This window comes from Lathamus discolor, chromosome Z, assembly GCF_037157495.1.
Source record: "Lathamus discolor isolate bLatDis1 chromosome Z, bLatDis1.hap1, whole genome shotgun sequence".
Taxonomy (NCBI): Eukaryota; Metazoa; Chordata; class Aves; order Psittaciformes; family Psittacidae; genus Lathamus; species Lathamus discolor.
The window spans coordinates 84,296,879-84,317,743 of record NC_088909.1 but is presented as its reverse complement, the minus strand read 5'-3'; the positions used below and the strand labels follow the sequence as shown (position 1 = coordinate 84,317,743).

At 40.2% G+C, this 20,865-nt stretch overlaps 1 protein-coding gene across 1 annotated transcript in view; it reads right to left on the bottom strand.

Moving 5' to 3' along the window:
* ARHGEF28 (Rho guanine nucleotide exchange factor 28) overlaps positions 1 to 20,865 on the bottom strand; it is a 126,076-nt gene that overhangs the window by 74,986 nt on the left and 30,225 nt on the right. The window contains exons 4-8 of the mRNA XM_065661401.1: positions 20,304 to 20,594; positions 8,979 to 9,162; positions 7,485 to 7,665; positions 4,121 to 4,193; positions 228 to 274 (exon numbers count right to left, since the gene is read on the bottom strand). Coding sequence (XP_065517473.1) covers positions 228 to 274; positions 4,121 to 4,193; positions 7,485 to 7,665; positions 8,979 to 9,162; positions 20,304 to 20,594 — 776 coding nt within the window. The remainder of the gene's footprint in view (positions 1 to 227; positions 275 to 4,120; positions 4,194 to 7,484; positions 7,666 to 8,978; positions 9,163 to 20,303; positions 20,595 to 20,865) is intronic.

Here is a 20,865-nt window from a genome sequence, read left to right as displayed (position 1 = left end):
TGGTTCTCCAACCCAGCTTTCCAGCCCACAACCACATAACAGGTTCTTTCAAATAATAATCATCTGCACATGTAACTATTCCCACAGTATAGGAACGGGCAGGAAATGTTGTCTGGTAGGCATTAGTCACCTTATTTATTTGTTAGCTCTGAGAGGTGCTCAGATAGCCAAGCAGAGGTTGCTGCTTCTCAGCCTAAACAGAATTTAATATAAAGAGAAACCCATACCTTTGTATTGTCCTGGGACAATTCACCAGATGCCAAGCTCACAGGACCTGTAAAAGCAAAGATTCTTGCCTTTAGTAACAAGCAATGTCAACTTGGGTCTGCTTTGGTTGCTGCTGCTGGTCACTTTCATTTTTCGAATAGATGGGGGACACAAGGGGCAGGCAAGTCAGACCAATGGATACAGGCAGCCCATGTATCTCCCCACAGCAGCGTTCCCATGGGCAGTGTGAAAGCTGGATGCACAACAGTGCCATGTTATTGTCACACTTATGTCCAGGCTAGGCAAGCACCACGATTTCTCAGCCAGCTGCTGATTAACCCCCCCAGACTCAGAAAATCACCAGTTTGCATTCCTCACACCAACTCTGCAGAGCAGCTGTGCTCTGCTTTTCTTCTGCACGGCTTTCATGTGCTTTTTTCTAACGGTTCTGTCCCGTGCCTGCTGGGAAGACCACAGCAGGTGCAAAACAAGGAACACACTTTGCCAGTTTTGCCCAAACACAGCCTCAAGGACTGTTGTGAAAGAGCAAACAGGAGATATCTGGCTATAGGAATGCAAATGAACACCAGCATCACTCAGGCTTCCAGGAGCCTTATTCTTTAGTGAACATATTTTAAATAATAATAATTATATAGCCAGAGTTATGCTGGTAAATATGTTTTATTTTATATTGAATCTCCCAACTCAAGCTTCACATCTGTTCCAAGACACATGAATCCCTCTCTGTTCTCAGGCTCCAGCAAATAGTTGAACTAAGTATGGTTCAGCAGCCAGTATAGGGTGGTTTGGGGGATTGTCTCGAGAAATGTAGGGGTTTGGGACCTCTGTACTTTCTTGGCATTGCACAACGTCTATACTTGAGTTTAGAAAAGACAGCTGCATCAATATATCTTCGGAAAAACAATCTTCAGCACAATCTTCAGCAACAGTTCAGCAACCCTACCTAACCTGCAGGTCTCTGAGAGACCAAGTTCTGAGATGCTATTAAGGGCCCACTGCAACCAGTACACTTGATGTCCCTCACCCCAGCAGTGCCACTTCATGCTGGCAGGAGTCAGGACTGAGTCCTTGTCGATTAGAATCTTGATCATTAATTTTTAATTAATCCACCTTCTTTAATTAACCTTCTGCAGTAGTCACATGTATACCTCCCCTTGCATTCTAACAATCACAGAACACAAATTCACTAGTGCCACCAAACAAAGCATTCCTGGCACTGCTTTTCAGCTATAAGGAACAGACTATTTCTTCTATAACTGTAACTTTAGAAAATTTCTTTAAAAACTTCAATAGGAAGATATTTTTACAGTATTGTCATATAACTGGCATTATTATTATTATTGTGTTATTGTTACTGTTGTTAGTATTATTATTCAGTCTCACAATACTCAGAAATAAAAAGCTGTATGCTCAATACATAACAGTATTCAGTCAACTTATGGGCATGGAATTTCAAGGTCAGAAAACAGAAAAAAAGCACAAACTACTGAATTAGCCAAAATAACATCTATTTCACCTTTTGTTCTGGATCCCTACTGGATAATGTATCACTCCATATATTTGAATTTAATTGAGTTGGTATGGGAGGTTCACTGCTAAGCTAGTAGCATCATCTTACACTGACACACTGCTTTCGTATGATTGCATTTCACAAGAAACAACATATTACTATAGCAACCTCCACTTGACAATAGCCCAGGGCTTCTGATAGCACTGTGTTTTAAAAGTTCGTTTATCTTGACTTTAGGTCCACCCAGAAGTGAGTAGTTACTACTTCTTGGAATAGCAGCAGTTTTAAAATCTGAGGGGGACCCTTTCATGACATGAATGAGCCAAATTAATGTCCTAAGCCTAGCAGCCATTTTATAAAGGAATTCACTGAATGCAACTGGGATGTAGTAAAAAGTATTCTATCAATCATTTCGTATCATTTCTGCTTCTAGTAGCAATGATTTTAACTCAGTCTTGAAAATGAGGCAAATGGAGAGTGTAAGACAGGCTACTGGTCACCAGGAGCAATCATTCATGATTTTTCATTATGTGGATTTGGTGGTGGTTAGTGAAAGAGGTAAAAAAAAAAATAAATTGAAAAAGTCTCATTTATAGAAACACGGTAACCAATAACAATATCAAAACCCAAGAAGATTAAAAAACCTTGCTGCTCATCAGCGTACAAGCAGTAGTTATAGGCTCCTCATGTCTACAAGTAGCTAACACAGAGTGCAAAGCGTGCAAGCATGGTTACTACAATGTGTTTGTATATAGGCCCTGCATACTGCCAAAACATGGCATATTTTGCTTCTTGCTGCTGAACTACAGGAATTTTTTTTAAAGAGGCACAAAATGATGCATAAAGGCACAGAAGTGTATAACTTCCACTGAAAACAGATACAAGCAGGTGTGCCTATGGCAGTATCTATGTCAAGTATCTTTGGCGTAAAGGGGGGATAAGAAACTTTACAATCAGAATCCAAAATGAAACTAGATGTCCTGAACTGGGGATTCTCCCTCTGGACAACCAATATCCACTGACGTTCATTACCTGCTTGTGCCAACTCAGCCAGAATTAAAACTGGTTTTAGTGAAAAACACCAAAGTGATTATCCCCTAGAAGTTGTATTACCCAAGCTACTGCCACATATAGTGCTACCAATCCAGCCATTCACTTTCTACCCCTGAGGAGCAGCACAAAGATCATGCTGGGCAGATGAATACCCAGAGTCAATGTTTGCACACTGCATCAGCAAAATAGTTCACAAACCTTGTATGGTAAATTGCCACTTACACTAACAGATGCATAGTTTGCAACTGCTAACAGCTGCTTATAATTTCTATATAAATTTCCCTTATAATGGCAGAATGCTGCTGGAAACACTGGGTATAAAACTCCCTTTTCCACCACTAAAAAAGGCAGCCTACATGTTTAAACGAGAGCTACATGACATCTATGTCCCCATTTTATCCATTCATGTAAAAGTTTCTAGCAAATGCCACCTGGAACTGCAGTCCCATTCCTTTCCCTCAGTCTGGCCCTGGTCCTGTCAGCAGTTTACGCAGGTGCTTGCAGTCCTGCTGCCCTCAGTAGGGCTGCCTCCAGCACCGCCACTGAGCAAGAATGAACCTCTCACGGAGCTCACAGTTTCCAGCTTATTGCTTTAGCCAAATATACAGTACTAGTCACACAAGCAAATGGCCAACTGATGGATGAAAACCTTTAATTAATTTCTAACAGTCATACGTAAATGCCCAAAGTGTCATACTTCTGATGCTTTTCTTGTGGTTTTCTTTTTAGCTGTAAGACATGCTTGTATGTCCAGTGCATACTGACATATATTTTGGTAATGAAAGAGCATTCTCATCAGCAGGCACAGTCCCACAATACTTACAGAGGTGAAATGCTCACTAAAATATTGAATGTCTAATGGGAACTTTTCCACATTAAGAAGTCTGGACTGGGTCCCAAAAACTATTCATACCAAACGTTGTTTTGCTCCTATCTTTATCGACTTATTTGGCTTTCCTGGATTTTGCAAGCTGGAGTATTCCTTCAGTTAAACACTGCCCTCTCCTGGAAATTTCTGACATTTTTCTGTCTCTTACAATAAAATTAGTTCAGGCATTTCTGGTCACTATAAGTGACATAATATTTTGTGCACATTTCAGTCTGACACTGGAAAAGATACACTCTGTAGGGAGTATCACAATTTACACAACTCTTAGTGTATTTCACTGTTGTCTACTTACAGGTTTCTAGTGTCATGGAACATATGATGTTCCTGAATAAATAAATAGTGTCTGAATTTGTGTCAACTTTCTAAAGCTTTTAAAGTCTGCAAATTATGGAATAAAAAACTGTATTATGGAATTAAAATTATGAAATAAAAACGTGTACCTTCTACATGGCTTGTTGTCGTGCAGGGAATTTTTGGACCTTCCATTGTCCCAACTTGGTTTGAATTAATACTCTATTAAAAAAAAATCAAAATTACAACAACTGTATTTGATGTACATGACATTTATCTGAAAACTCAAAAACAGTATCAAAGACTAGCACTAAATATGTTATAAGCAATACTAAAATGAGTGAGAGAGATTCCACAGAGTATTTTATTTTCCAAAGGAAACCACTAGCAATTCCTCAAGAGGAAAACTGGTAAAATACTTTTAACTGCAGATGAGAAATTACCTCCTGGTTACAATACACAAGGAAGCCAAAGGATCAGATTTAACATTTACTATGCATTGTTTATAACCTCCTTCTCTATGAGAACAGCAGCACAGCAGCTTTACGTAACAGCTCTGTTGAGAAGTCTGGTTAACCTTGAGAGCATCTCTATAAAGCAAGAAATTTTGACGGGTGGGCAATACAAAGAACCTAAACCAGGACTAAACACTAACTACGTGGTAAAACCAATGGAATGCAGGAGCTGCTCCCTCCCTGCATCCGTGGCACCTGGCTGGGCTGACCCCTCACTCAGATAAACACAGACTAATGACTGCTGCTCAGGAGGAAGAGGGGGCTAAGATCTAATGCCTTATTTTAGCACCTTCAAAGATTACAAGTAAAGGGTGTAGAGGATAGAATGTCTCCTTTTGAGTAGTTTAATCTACAACTCTGCTTGCTTTTAGATTTTGCCTCTAGTTAGGTTGCTGTGTACTTGCCATCTACCAGAGCAACAAATGGGAAAGAGGCATGGTAACCTGAGTATGAAAGTGAGGGATGACTCTAGGCAGAATATTGCAGCTAAACTGATTTGAAAGCAGTCAAGCAAGCTATAACCCCCACCTCAGTGAGGATAATTACATTTTTTCACTGCTCTCCTGTTTGTGTGTCAGACACCTTCCTAATCTATACCTGCCAGGCAGAAATAAACCAACTGCTTCCAGAGCAACTACTACATCTGCCCACCACCAGGCAACAAAATGACTTACACTATCATAAGTTATCTTGATCATTTTGGATGATTATCCTGGTTTGGCCTTTTTTCTTTTTTTTAATACCCTGACACTATTTCACATGTATCCACTAGTCTCGGATTTCTTTTCCTCTCACAGAGCGCCTCTCCCCTGCACTGCCTGTGCTGTCTCCAGCAACAGACACAGCCAAATGGATCACCTCCACACACTGCCTAGGGCTTTGCTAGGGGTGCATGATGAACCATGCGGCCTCACTGATGGGTGCCACCATGATTTCTGTCCCAAGGAGGTTCCACAGAGCTCAAGCAATTCCACGCTCTTCTCATCATCTCCAAAAATCTCTCCTCTGTATTGCCTAGCACAGCCACAAAACCTGTGGGTCTACACTTTTTAAACTGCAGAGCCTCTGCGGGTCTCCAGTGAGAGCATAGTTCCTGCATGGGTAACTAGCTTACTGACAAGTTGTTTAACTTTTCCATTACTCATTAGGCTTGTAAGGATCAGTTAAGGGACTACGAACCCACAGACCAGGGACTAAAAAACATATTTGAGAAAGACCGGGATTTTTTTGCATGAATAAATGCTAAAGTAGTTTGTGCTGATCCCTAGGTCATGCACTGACATGTACAAATACAGTGCTGCATGCCACCATAACTGAGACAAGCCCCTTCTCTTTAGTCTATGTCTGATGCAAGCCTAAAATAGCAATGTGGTCATTTATGCAGTCTCAAGATACAATAAACTAGATGTACAGTCTTAGTCTGCTGCTGAATACTTCAGTACAGCAATAAATTCTACCTCTATTTTAAAAAGACTATGTATCATGAAATTTCTAATGCCATCTTATGCTTTGGATCCAAGTAAGGGCTGCAAGTCCAAGAAAAAAAATAATTTTACCTTACCCTTTGCACGTAATACATAGTCTAAACATGACACTTTGATCATCCCCCCACATATCATCACTTCAGGATGATCTCTGATGTATGGGAAATGAACTAAACCATGTGATCTTCCCAATTATTCTGGCTTATTTCTGCTTTATTAAAAACAGTGCGATATTAACACTAGGCAGGTCTCCACAATGGAGGATCTAGACTGCTGCAAGTAGAGGAATAAGCAAAAGGGAAACCCACAAGTGAAAGGTAGTAGCTTTTTCCTGAAAACACCAAGAAAAGAATTTCGCAGCCTTTAAAGAGTCTTTCTCTCTGAGAGCCCTGCAAACATCTACCACTTTCTCTTGCTACTTCAAAGACTGAAAAAAGAACAAGGATTTGATGAGTACAAGAAAGAGCCAACGATACAAATAACAATGCATTCCTTATTACAGTCTTGGTTTTGCTATTGAGTTTACTATTGTTTCCATGGAAAAGCTACACACAAACGGTAGGTATTCTGCAAGCTACAAACACAGAAGAACTCTTTGTATTTGAACAAATCAAAATGTTGGCCGTGTAGCTACACAAGATTATACATAAGGTCTATACAATACATCACACCTTAAGTTTTTGTGTTAAAGATAATGTGTGGATCACACTCTAAGCTAAAAAGAAACACCAACATACAGAATGCAATAAAGACAACCCAAGGAAAATCAGCATCCAAGTATGAAAGCATAACTTAAGCATATAAAGTAAAAGATTTTAAGACTGGGGGGGGAAAGGCTTATTTTTAGTGTGGTTTTATTTCACTAATTTTATATCGTCATGTATGATCGATCTAAAACTGTAAGTGAGCACCTGCACTGTTATTAAAGATCAAGTGATTCCAAGTATTTTCCTCTTTACTTCACAGAAATTGAGTGGCATCCTGAAGAATACCACGGCAGTGCTCTAGATACTTTACAGTAAAATAAGACCTACTAAGCCATAAGTAAACTCTATGGCAAAAGCATGCACTCTGTATTTCTGCTGTAAATGATACAGTGGGGTTGGCTCTTGATAAAGGCTTCTAGGCATTACACTACTAGACAAAATAACAGAATTAAATTATATATTTCAAAGTACCAATGTGAATACAATGGCAATGCAATTAAAGACACAGAGATTGCTGGAAAGATTCACTGCAGAGTCCACACTGATTCACAACCAACCTGGGAGGTAAAGAAGGCATTGATAAAGTGTTCAACATCTCTTATCCTCTAACTTCACACATACAGTGTGCTACACTTATGCAAAGTAGAAGCCCACAACAGTAATCCTGTGATTACACTGGCCATTAGTGACAGAGGCAGCTTAAACTGATAGGCTACTCAAGAAAAACAAATCCAGCCTAAAGAGTCTATAGTTGGAAATTACTGAATAAAATCTCTGGACAATCCCCTGAGCTACACAGGTATTTACCTGGAAAAGTAGAGGTCTGTCCCAGAAGTATTTTCTGTAGAGCTTAATGTCCGACTCCAGCAAGTGCTGTGTAGTGTGGCTAAATGTCAGTGTCAGAGCTCCTGATGAATGAATAAACCACACACAAGCACCCTCACTGATCTCCGCTCTTGAAATGTCAAGCGAGTGACTGCCCTGGAAACTGGAACAACATACAATTTAAACCAAAGCAGATGCTCTGCGCACAGGTAGAATGAAAGCACAGCCGCAGTGAGGTTCTGGCTCGCCTTTGACACAGCCCAACAGGATCTCAATGTACCCGCTGCAAAAAAACAGAGGCAGAAAATCTGAAACATCCACCAAAAACACAGCTGGGCAAACAATACTTACCAGTTACTCTATTCAGGCCTAAGAACACACAGCTCCTTCTAGCCATCAGCAGGGAATAATTGTCAGCACTAGATGGCTACTCATTAGTAAAATAAGCCACAAAAGCAAATCTTGACAGCACCTATTTCTCCTAAATTAGCAATAGTACCTTTTCCTGTTAACCTTGCCATATATAGCAGTAGGACACAATTGGCAGCTAGAAGTTTTTTTATCCCACAACTGTGAAGGACAGAAAGTATCTCAAGAGAGCACAGCACTGTTTGGATGTTACAATGAATGAGACATTCATTAGGATAACATACAAGAACATAACGTACTGTACCAGTGTTCAAAGGGTTTTTTTCAAACTGAAGTACAGGTTAAGTCTCACATAAAGTATAAGCTGCATGGAGCCAGAACCAAAAGAGCCACATACCAAATAAAAATGTAACCCAATTCTTGTTTATTTCTATTTGCAAATAAAAGCCAAGAGTGAGAAGGGGCAACTGATGCTGAACATTTCATACCCCAGGACACATATACACACATATACCCCACGCAGCTCCTCAGGTCCATATATAGGAAACTCCAGACAACTTAAATGTTCCAGAAATTACTTCAAGTCATTTATCAGTGTGGCAGCTCTCTGGCAAAATAGTCTTAGCTGCAGCACTGGCTTTGCTGCAGCCTAGCCATCCATATGGGTAAGATATCCATCCATCCCTTATCCATCCATACCTGAGCTTTACACAGGTCACAAAGGATGCTGAATTTCTGTGAAAGTCAGGTGCTGTGGGTATGTTTATATATTTATAAAAATAAATATTTGTCCATATGTGTTTTAATGGGTGTCCTTACTTTTTGGTAATGTGTCAGGATTCAGCTGCAACAGTGCTGGGAAAGGTACCTGATGGTGCAGCTGGTCCTCTGTCACATAACTGACTATTAATTGACTTGCAAATGTAATGGAGGATGCAAAACATAAACTTCCTTCAGTTGCAAATAGTTTACCACTTAAAATTGTACTGAAGGCAAAAAGCAACAGAAACCAACACAAAATAATCAACTCTCAATAACACCAGTACTCCCCAACATCACTTAACTGATAAGAGTTGTTCAGAGGAAGCTGCAAACCATTATACTTACTTTGTGAAGACCTTTACAAGTTCGGAATGTCCATTTTGTAAAGCCAAATCTAATGGTGTTGCTCCATCATCACTAGGTAATGCTAACGCTGACAACCCTCCAGGCTGGGCTGCTAAGAACTGGGAAAGCTTAACCAAGCCCAATTTCATCACAAGGTGGAGAAGAGTTTCTTTATGTTTAGGCTCTGAGAAAACACAATAAACAAACAAAATCATGTGTAACAAATTCCAGCATTTTCTTGGCTAGGAAGCATCAAAAAAAACCACTTGTTATCATCTGCAGAAATATCACAGCTCAGGCTCAGACCTACCAAAGTACTTTGGCAGAATACATCTTTCAATGAAATCAGCAGAGTTAAATGCCACCTATGGAGCTAGACTACGATATCCAAATGCCATATAATTTCATCAAAGAATCACAGAATCATAGAATAGTTTGTGTTGGAAGGAACCTCAAAGATCACCTAGTTCAAACATACCTCAGACAGGGACACCACCTACTCAACCAGGTTTCTCAAAGGCCTATCCAACCTGGCCTTGAACAATTCCAGGGATGGGGCAGTCAAAACTTCTCTGGGCAACATGTTCCTGCATCTCACCACCCTTACAGTGAAGAATTTCCTCCTAATATGTAATCTAAATCTACCCTCTTTCTGTTTCAAGTCATTACCCCTTGTCCTATACTTACAAAAAAAAAAAAGTAAAAAGTCCCTCTCCAGATGTCCTGTAGGGTCCCTTTACATACTGGAAAGTCTGCTCTAAAGTCTCCCCTGAGCCTTCTCTTCTCCAGGCTGAACAAGCCCAACTCTCAACCTGTCTTCATAGGAGAGGTGCTCCGTCCCTCTGATCTTATTTGTAGCTCTCCTCTGGACTTACTCAAGCAGGTCCCTCTTGTGTTGGCAGCCCCAGACCTGGATGCAGAACTGCAGGTGGGGTCTCACGAGAGCAGAGTAGAGGGGCAGGATCCCCTCCCTTGACCTGCTGGTCATGCTCCTTTTGATGCAGCCCAGCGTACGGTGGCTTTCTGGGCTGTGAGCACACACTGCTGGGTCATGTTGAGCTTCCATCAGCCAACACCCCGAAGTCCTTCACAGGGCTGCTCTCAACCCAGTCTCAGCCCAGCCTGTATTTGTGCTTGGGATTGGCCCATATGCAGAAAACAGTTTGAATTAGATAATGTCAGCATTTCTCTCTTTCCTTGCATGTAGTACAACATTCAGCACAATAGATATCCCAATATATTTCAGAAGATAGTTAACAGGCAATTTTCCCGCTGCTTCATCATCATCAACAAAGTACCAAAATTAAAAAAAAAAATAAAATAAAGGAGGCAGGGGATGATTTTTCAAGGCATCACTGCAAGAGACCCTTAGCAGTATAGCAAGCCATCAGCTGACAATCATGTGGGCAAAATATACAGGATAATTCTTGTGTGTCTCTTTTCAGAAAGGTGACCTCAGCTGCCAGTTCTTCCTCTTCACTTTTTAGCACATAATCATCCAGCTCAACAGGATGAAGCTTAAAATAAATGAGTACACAATGATAAGTTAGTCACTAGATGCTGATTCTCTACCCAAGCCCTTCCTTGGCTTTTATTCAAAGATGGGTTTATCTGTCTACATATATTCTCAAACACAAAGCCTCTGCAATTTAAAGGCAATAAATAAAATTAAGACCAAGAGCCACTTAACCTGTTCCTTACACTGACATTTTGGTATGAGGTTAAATATAAGGGTACATTCACAAAGGTCAAGTACTTAAGGGCAGTTACTCTATAGCTCTTAGAACAACTGGCTGGAATCTATTAGTTTCCAGTGAAATTTATCATCCTGATTGAACACACTCTTTCTTCCCTGCTACCCAACCAGTTCAGAACACATTATTAAAAATTATGCTCTCCAGTGGCAAAGGAAAAGCAAAGCACCTGAAGCATACATGGGTACATACACTCGTTTGTGTAAATACAGTTAAAATCAATAGTAAATTGCTGTCAGATTTCCTCTCTGCATCAATATTTACAAGATAAAACTGTCTGATGGAAAGCAATCCCACAGCAGAGAAAGCAGTTACATAGCCAAAAGTTAATACAAAAGTTTTTCAGAAACACTTATGCACTGAGCAAAGGTATCATGTAGTCACACACAAATACAGTGGCTCATGGCTGACTCTTACTCAGTCTTATTCACTTTTATCCTGAAAGTGTCAGGAATATTTATTTTATAGAATCATAAAAAAAAAAAAACAACAAAGAAACCTTGAAGAGTCCTCAGGAGGTCTCTCATCCACTCCTTGCCTTAACACACAATTGGTTCAACTTGAATAGCTCCTGACAGATGTTTGTCTCATCTGTCCTAAAAACCTTCCGCATACAAGAGGAGTTCACAACCTCCACAGGCAATCTACACAAGGGATAATTTTATCCTTTCAGTTGCAAAGATTTCAAATGCCAAACTTAGCTCACCCTTTCCCAATATAAGCTTGCTGCTTCTTGTCCCATCTAAAACAGGAATAAGACCCACATCTTTCCTTTCCTTTCACAGCTTCCTTTTGCATAGCAGAAGGCTGCTTGTCACATCTTAGCTGAGTATGTTCTCTCTGGACATCTTAACAGGAGAGTTGCCTTCCCTAAAGCTGGACCTTTTGGAATGTTGTCTTTAGTGGGGGAAAATCATTATTCTCCTTTGAAAACACTGGACTTGAAATGTCGTAGTATTAAAAAAACTAGCTCTCTCATCTCATAAAGCCAGAATGACAAGGAACCTTACAACTTGCTCTATCACTTCACAAGGAAAATTAATGCATAATCTCCACTGGTGATGGGGTTTTGCTCTGAGTATTTAGTGGCAGCCCATCCAGACTTCTACCTTTCCACTTCAAGTGGAATCAAAACTTTCAACAGCATCAAATCCAGGAAAACCAGGTCAAGCTTCCTTCAATAAATGAAATAAATTCCAGACATCAGAGTAAAACAGAGCTTCAGAACACAAGACTCCAACACCATAACAGCCAGCAAACCTGCATGTAGCATCTGAAACCTGTTTCACTGCCCTTCTAACAGATGCAGACACATTAATAAGATGCAGGTGGAATTCTTTATACCAGAATATCACTAAACATATTTACAGTATGTACCTAAGTATTTCTAGAACACACATGTAAAATGTCATAACATTACTTTATAAAATAAAGTCTTCAGACTTTCCTCTTACTTGTGGCTAGCCAAAATGTGATCTAGTGCATTAGCATGTCCATGCAATACTTATCCTCCTGGGCAATAGATTTTCTTCTTTGTCTCCCCATTTCAGATTCTAGGCAAAAATGTGTCCAGTTGGACACAGGATCTGCTGCAGGATCCTAGGCCATAGAGGAAAGCAGTGAACTATGTTTTTTTCCCTCAAAGGTCTGCAAAATATTTCTAGTTTCGGTCTCTGGAGGCAGCAATCATTGCTGCATTTTAGTTACCAACATTAATATGAATTATAGTGCTTACATATCTACCAAGTGAAATGGCATATACACTTCAAAGTTTTCAAGCACATACAACCTTCATGTCCACTGAATCCAACTCAAGCATTTGTAGAACTGCTTTGCTAAACAGGAACATAGAACCATAGAATTACTTGGGTCAGAAGGAACCTTTAAAGATCACCTAGTCCATCCCCCCTGCCATGGGCAGTGACGTCCTTCACTAGATCAGCTTGCCCAAAGCTCCATCAACATGACTTTGAACACTTTCAGTAATGACACATCCACAATTTCTCTGGGCAACCTGTTTCAGTCTCCCACCACCCGCATCATAAAAAATTCTTTCCTTGTATTCTATCTAAATATAGCCTCTTCCAGTTTAAAACTGTTGCCCCTTGTTCTGCTGTTACAGGCCCTGCTAAACGTCTGTCTCCATCTTTCTTACAAGCCTCCTTTATATATTGAAAGGCTGCAATGAGGTCTCCCCAGTGCCTTCTCTTCTCCAGTCTCATAGGAGAAACGTCATAGCCCACTGATAATTTCTGTGACCCTCCCCTGGACCTGCTGCAAAAGGTCCATGCCTTTCTTGTGCTGGGAATCCTAGAGCTGTATGCAGTACACCAGATGCAGTTTCACAAGAACAGAACCCACACAGTGAGTGAGTGGTTGGGTAGAGTCAGCATATAAGGAATATGGAAGCAGGATAATAAAAATGCGGGGAGCCTGTGTGTGTCTCACTTGCTTCGAGAATGCCCTAACTATTCAGATACAGTAAAAACGTGTGCCAGTGTCTTCCCTTTCTGTTTCTATTTTTCTTCCCCAGAGATCGATAGCATCATATGTGCTTTGCACTAATCCCAGTGCTATTTCTACACTTAAGAAAGTCTCCCCAACAAGGACTCTAGCAAACTCAAGGCTATGCCACCAGTTAGGACCCTGGCAGAGCATCACCAGACATCAGGCACCAGCACTCGCTTGTCTGGCATGTTTATGTGTACACCCAGAAGTTCAAGTTTAGATGTCCAGGAAATATCCATGTCCAAAACATAGGCGTTGAACAAACATTATGCATTTCCAGGTTAAAATGCTCACAAAAAAATGAGCTTTCAAAATTGCTCCTTAGTCTGGAGTACTTAAATTCTGCTTGAAGTCCCCCTTTAGACATCCAAGTACTTTCTTGCGATGCTTCCAACTACACCCATTTTTCTATATACAGTGTTAATAATCAGCCAGCACGTAAATCCATCTAATTAAAACACATGCAAAACCCCAACCCTCAGATTAAAAAAGCAGAAACAAAAAGACAAACTTTCATCTGAACTCCATTCTCTGATTAAAAACTGGGGCCACTGGGTTTCAATGTACATTGTAACACTGTAAAAAAGCCAGATAAACTTGCTCTGGGGCAGGCAAGATCAGGACTTTTCCACTCAGCAGCAAGGGAGCCCTTAGCAAGAAGGATAGCTTTCTCTCTGCTCAGGCAATGCAGCAAATGAAGTTGCTCTTCTGGTGGCTAAATCTTAAAAACAGTGCAGTATAAGTAAGTCTGTTACAAAAGAACCTAGTTCTAAAAATAACTAGTAAACAGCAATTAATCTTTGTGGTCTTGAACACCATCTACAACAATAATTTCTATTATCTCACCCTGAATGTTCTAGTAACAAAGTTCTGCCTGCCTGACCTAACAACCTCCATGTAAGCTTAAGCTAAATTTGTTCATAGCTAGCTTGAATGCACCTGGCAGCAGAACCACTAGGAAGCTCCCCCAGCTGTTTTCACCCCTGATGTACTTTGTTAGAAAGCAACTCACATTCCTCCCTATCCTCCACCTCTACAGACTGTGTTTGCTGGACTACTCTCCTTTTACTACTCCCACCTGGCTTGCCCAGGATTGAGCAGAAGTTGATGGCATAAAGCAATTACTAGTAACTTCATGACACTAAAATCTGAACTACAAATTGTAAATTGGAAAGGGTAAATGTAAAAGTAAATATGCTCTTTCAATAGAAGAAAAGTATTTTTCACTGCAGGTCTGGTTGAACACTGGGACAGGTCACCCACATAGGTTACAAACTGTCCATCCTTGCAGGTGCTCAAAATTGATCCAACTTCAAAGACAGTGGAGGGCAGGACCAAGCCACCTCTAGGGACCCCTTCCACCCAAACTATGCAACATAAAAAAAAAAAAAAAAAACAAAACCCAAAAACATGATGACTGCTATTAAACTTTCAAATAGACACCCTAAAAAGAAAATATTTGCAGTAAAAAGAAAGCTAACATTCTGAAACAACTTATTTTGAACACTTTTAAAAACAATTTTCAGTCTACCAACCTCCTCTTAGAGCTTTTCACCATGATAGAACAAATGGCATTTTCCCACACTTTTCACTTTTGTTCCCCCTTCCCTCAAGGTAGATTTCAAATGTGGCACAATGGATTGGAAAACAAGGGAAAAAAAAAAAAACAGAAAGAAAACCATCAAGAATTTAAAAAATGTGAAAAAACATTAATTCAACTGCATTCAGGGGCAAACAGAAAGAAGATATGGAAAAAGGAAAACATAAGGCTTCTTCAACATATTCATATTTAAATAGTATAAAACACTATTTCCATCAAGATAAAAAAAATGACAGTTCCTAAGACCTGAAAGATGTCTGATTCATACGGGGTCAGAAACTGCAAGGCAAGTGGTGCTGTAAAAGACACGTGCTATCAGGACATTGTTTTGCATCGCATCCTGATTTTCCAGCCCAAACACTCTGACTTACACAGAGCTAAGCCGAACACAGTCTGTTTTAAACATTAAATAAATCCTTTTGTTCTTCCTTGCACCTGAATCCTTTCCTGTGTCCAAAACAATAAACAAATATTTCTCTCTGACAGAAATGACTAAGCCCTTTCTGGGCTATGAATCTCATTCATTTCCTGGAAGGAGACTAAAAACCACAAGACTACTGACTTGAAAAGCAAGGGAGACATCAAAACTGGCTGACAAATTCCAGTTTTCCCTAGCTTCATATTTTCATGCACTGCTATTCATTTTTTCAGTCTTCCATTAGGTATGAGATTGTTTATAAAGCCGTCTTCAGTGCACCTCACTGCTGCAGAAACACACACAAGTGGTTTTGTGAATAGACAGTGGCTGTGATGCACAAAGTCAGGTACATAACAGCCCGTCGGAGGGCACGGCTGTACTGACATCTCTCTTTTCCACTTCATATCTGGCACATCCCCCTTTTCTTTAATTAGTTCCCCTATTCATCAGACCTTTATCAACACCCAGAGGCTGGCATCAATGCTGCTTGAGAAGAGGAGGAAATGGGGGAAGGTTAAGCTCCATCTCAAGGGTGGACTGTAAGGAGTCTTGCAGCAGTTTTAGCATCAGAAAGGCTTCAGAAGCCTCCCATCCACTAGCTCCATGTGGTAAAGACTGTGGATGGTGCTACCATCTACACTGTCAGGTGAAGTTTAACTTGACTTTACTGCTTTTCCTCTGTCCCATGCAGTTTCCAAAGCAGGAAACTCCTACAGGGCCAAAGATTTGTCTGTTTCTCTAACCTCCTGAACTGTCTGACCAAAAAAATATTACCTCTCCTCACAAATCTTACAATAACTAGAAATACTTAGCTGCTGTTCCCAGTGTTTTCCTAATTCCATGAAAGAGAACACAGACTTTGCCACCATCTCCCTTTGCTTCTGCAGGAAAAAAAATCTAAAATTCCAACTGAGAAAAGACAGAGACAGTATTCAATTTAGATCAAAAATACAACATGCATCAGCCAGGTTTGAGCTGGTGCAGCTTAGCAGGAATGTGTTTAACACCAAGTGGAAACAGTACCAGGATTTACAAAGAAAAGGGCAGGGAGAGGGCAGCAAAGTCAAAAATGACACAGAAAATGTTAAGAGTGTTGCCTAAAGGGAGACTATAAAGCAGCAAGGTTGGGTACTTCAGTTCATGCCACAAGACCCAATCCTAGAAAACAGTTATGAAGCATTTATGAAATAAAATGGAAATTCTCCTTCTTCATGAAAGGGAATTAAACAAGTATGGATACTTCCTTATAATCCACAACTAATCTTTCGAATTCAGGTCATAATTTTATTGCTTCTACTGGTAACTTTAAACCTAAAAAAGCACTCTTCTTCTTAAAAATAACTAAATAGTGGCAAAGCCAGCAGCAACTATTCTTGTTTGATTACCAGCATAGTTAAATCACGCAGACAACATGCACTCACACTCCCAGCAATGCCCCTAAAACAACCAGAAACAGAGATGCCTTCAGCCTGCTGTGTGTAAGGCAGATGGCTCCAGTGCTCCTGCACCCTCTCTGATAGGCAAGGAAAGTAGTAAGTGTGTCAAGGACAAAAAAGTGGCAGTGCAGATGTAAAACCTATGTCTGATGGTCAGTGGGGGCTGACGCTCCTAAAACACTGCCCTAACTTGATGGCACTAAGAGAGGAAAGGTTACGTGGAAGCATTTTTCTTTTCCAGATTAAACCACTCAATTTTTCTTCTTTTTCTTAGTAAACTGAAAAACTGTTGGAAGAAAATTATTCTTTATTTTAAGCAGCTCTAACAAGTTATTTGCTTATTATTTAATACTAATTGAATACAGTTTAATAACATAAATCAGGTAACACAATTTTCAAAAGGAAAATATCCTTTATAAGGTGCAATCAAAAAGAAAATAAGATTCTCCCTCTCCCTCCTCACTAACCCTCCGTCCCCTTTCTTCAACCCCACCAACAAATAAATGTGTGAGCATAGCACCTCTGTTAGGTCCTCAGTTTCCTTTAGCAGCAAACTGCTTGTGGGCCAGGTGATCTCAAAATCCAACCAGTTTGTGTGAGTAAGAGGCCTCTGCCATGGCTGTCACACAGGCACGCACTACAAGTGAGGATTACTGACAGGTTCGTGCTTTCCTGTTTCTTTTGTTGAACTTTAAACAATGTGGTTAACAAATCCTGACCTGCTCAACTGCACTAAATTCCTGAATAATTTGCAAGGCTCCCTAGACAATCCAGGCTCTCTCTATCCAATCCTTTTTATACCTTATAAAGGGAATACAAACACTTAATCTGAATACAAAAACTCCTATGAATGAATTATTCTTCTATCTTTCCACCAACCCGTATGTCTCTAAGTCCTCACAAAAATGAATGAGGTCCAAAATACCAGATGATGCAATAATTTTCTCCAGCCATGTGTCACTCACAAGCAAATTTTTTCCAGTACAAATAGCCCAGGAGCTCTGAAAACTGACCGAATCTCACAAACATGAGGTCCTAACTACTGAAGGATGATAGCACCCACATCTTTCACAACACCAATACTAAAAGGCCACACATCATGACACCAGCAGACCTTCGGGGCAAAGAGTTGCAGGTACAGCAGCTAAGGAAAGAAAGTCTCACTTTCTTTCTAAATCCTTATAAAGTCTCTCTCTTTCCCACTCATTTTGATCTTTCAGAACATGGGGAAGAAATGGAGTGCTGGGACAACTCTTGGTCACCTCATGGTGGAAGATGATTAATCAACTCCTCACCTGTGCTGAGATCTGAAGCCCTCCTGCCCTGGTCCACCCACTTGTCCTTCCCTCTCCCCCATCTGCACGCACAGGGCTCCCTCAACTATGCTTGACTTCTTGGCTTTGGGGACAAAAACACAGTGATGGGGACAGCATGAGGAAGCAACAAGAGTCAGTGCTTCTCAGAATCAGGTGAAAGAAGAATATGGCTGTAGAAAGAAGAATCAAATAAAGCTGTATGAAAGAAGAATCAAAACTGTATTTTCAGAAAGGAGAGAGAAGGATACAAGAGCCAAAAAAATTATACAAACTGCTTAGAGGATACTAAAATATATGTCAGGCCTAGCCCAAGCTGGACCGCAGAGAGAGACAAAGGAAATGACTGACTTCCCTTAGGCTGAAGGACAAGCTGTACAGAAAGCTTCCAGGAGCTCCACACTCAACAAGGGTGGCCTGTAAGCACTGCTGAGGCAGGACTGCACTGCACTGAGAGCTCCCCGCTGTGGCTACGAGGCCCCCAGGAATTCAAATTAGGTTTTGTTTTATTCAGAAACAAGGAAATAACACAGCTTCATATTTAAGAGCAGTAACTGGGGTACGAAGCGAGATGTCACCTCTTCAGTGCAACAGTGCCCATGAGACAATCTCTAATGAGGCATGCTTGTATAACATTTCAAACCTTCACAGAGACTTTGTACAGTGACTGAGGCACACATCCCTGCTTTTTTGCTGTATTCAAATTTTGTTTATGTATAATATTTAAATCTTAAAAGTGAACAAAGACTGGAAAAGACATAGAAACATAAAAATACCAGTCCTATAAAAGTATCATGAGGGCAACATACTCTTTTCCATACAAATGTTGCAGCACGTGTGAAAATTAACAATTAGCATAACTAAAGCTTAAAAGAATTTTGCTATTTGCATAGCAGTCTGGTACCAGCTGAGCTGATCTCCAGATCTCTGAGCCCACAACACACCCAGCATAAACTCCGCCATGTTTCAAACAAGTAGGTACCCAGCTAGCTTTGCCCAAGCATCTCTCAGTACCATTGTTATCCTGCTGATGCTTCTGTGTTGGGCTTCAGCTGGTTTTGATGAAAAGCTTAGCCAAGTCTGTGAACAAAACTATAGCTGATTTCTTCAGACTTTGAATCAAGATCTTCATTGCTAAGATCCATCAGCCATTCCAGCAGCTGAATAACATGAACAAATATTTACTACACATCAAAATGAAACAAGTAACAGCCTTTTTTTTTCTCTCCTGTCTAGCCAATATTTGAATGAGACATGGTATTTGTTTTTACATCTCTTGAAAGAGCTGTTTACAACAGACACACAAAACCCATCCTTCTCCTGAAGAAGGCAGTAGCAGATTTCAAGTTATCTGTCATTAAGAATTAGAAAGATTTAAGAAGGGAAAAAAGCCCTCATCCAAAGAAATGGGCTAACTGCTTGTGCTTTTACTTCCCAGAAGCTTGCATGAATCTCTATTTCAGTCTGGCTGACATGGAAACTGCCTGTCCTCCAGCTTTTAGCAATTTAAAGTGCTAAAAGGAAAACAGCCAAAAGTACCAAATTTTCAATGAAAAACATACGAAGCCATCAAGCTTAAGAGTTTCCAACCTCAGCTATAAATCAGGTGGGTCTGCAAAAAAAATTATACTACTCAGCAAAACCTAACTACAGTTTTCTGTTTGCAGTCAAACCTGAAACCAGGAAAATTTCACTTGATTTTGTTACAGAATTTTCAACAGCATGGCCTAATGTAAAGTTTCATGTATATTTCTATCCCACTTCCTCTACAATAAAATAAAACCACAAAGCTTGCTTAGTGATATTCTCCTCAAAGAATGATTATAGTCTTAAAGCATAAACGGACTGACAGAACCATGCTAAAAACCGTATTAACTCTGTACATCACTGCCTACAGTAACACATTCTTCTGTTTTATGACCATCTCCTTTTTGTCTGTGTAATTAAAATATCTCACTTGGTTGGAAACATGGCAGCAATATCTCACTGTTACAATCCTTGCTTTTTTAAAACAGACAGCACTTTATTCTTGAAAAGGCAGAGTCTATTTATAAATAAAGAACTGCATTTACACTGAGTCAAGGCACAAAAACCTTCTGGAGAGACTAAGTTACAATAACCATTATTGTCCTTGTTAAACCTCTGGGCACAAACGATATCTCTCACTGCCCCTCTCATACTTGAACAATTTTTCATCTTAACCACAAAATAAAACACTAGGGTTGAGACACCCTGCTCTGAACTGTGAGCAAAACCACTGTTAGAAGCTTTCCAACTGAAAATAAAACTTTACCACCTTCTGAGCAGCTTCCGAGGACGTTCCAGGTTGATGGCAACTCTTCATAAGCAACAGCCATCATCAAATCATGATCCAGGGACTGCAAATCTTTTGTCCTTAGCCCAAATGTATCCAGCAACAGCTCATGACTAGCAGCAGTGACATGTTCTGCATGATTAACCAGAAAGCGAGACAACTTGCAAGACAGATTCTCCCTGTAATTGACAGGACAGCTGCCGAGGACCACAGGTGAGTATCCACTTGTGTACATTAACGCAGAGACAACAACTGCTTCTTGGCATCCATGACCTGTAATTATAATGCAGATTATTTACTAACAATACCTATGTTCAGAAAATATATTAGTTTTTCCTCATTCCCCCCTGCCTCTAAGAACTGACTACTTATCCAACATTATTTCATTCTTTCCTCTAATCACATCTATTTATTGTAGGGCATCCACCAACCATTTCTGGTGATGAACTTGGACTTGACTAGACTCTGAATTGCCAGTCCTCCCGGTTGTACTGACACACTTAAATCAAGAACAGCCTTTCTAGGTGAAGGCTCTTTAACAACA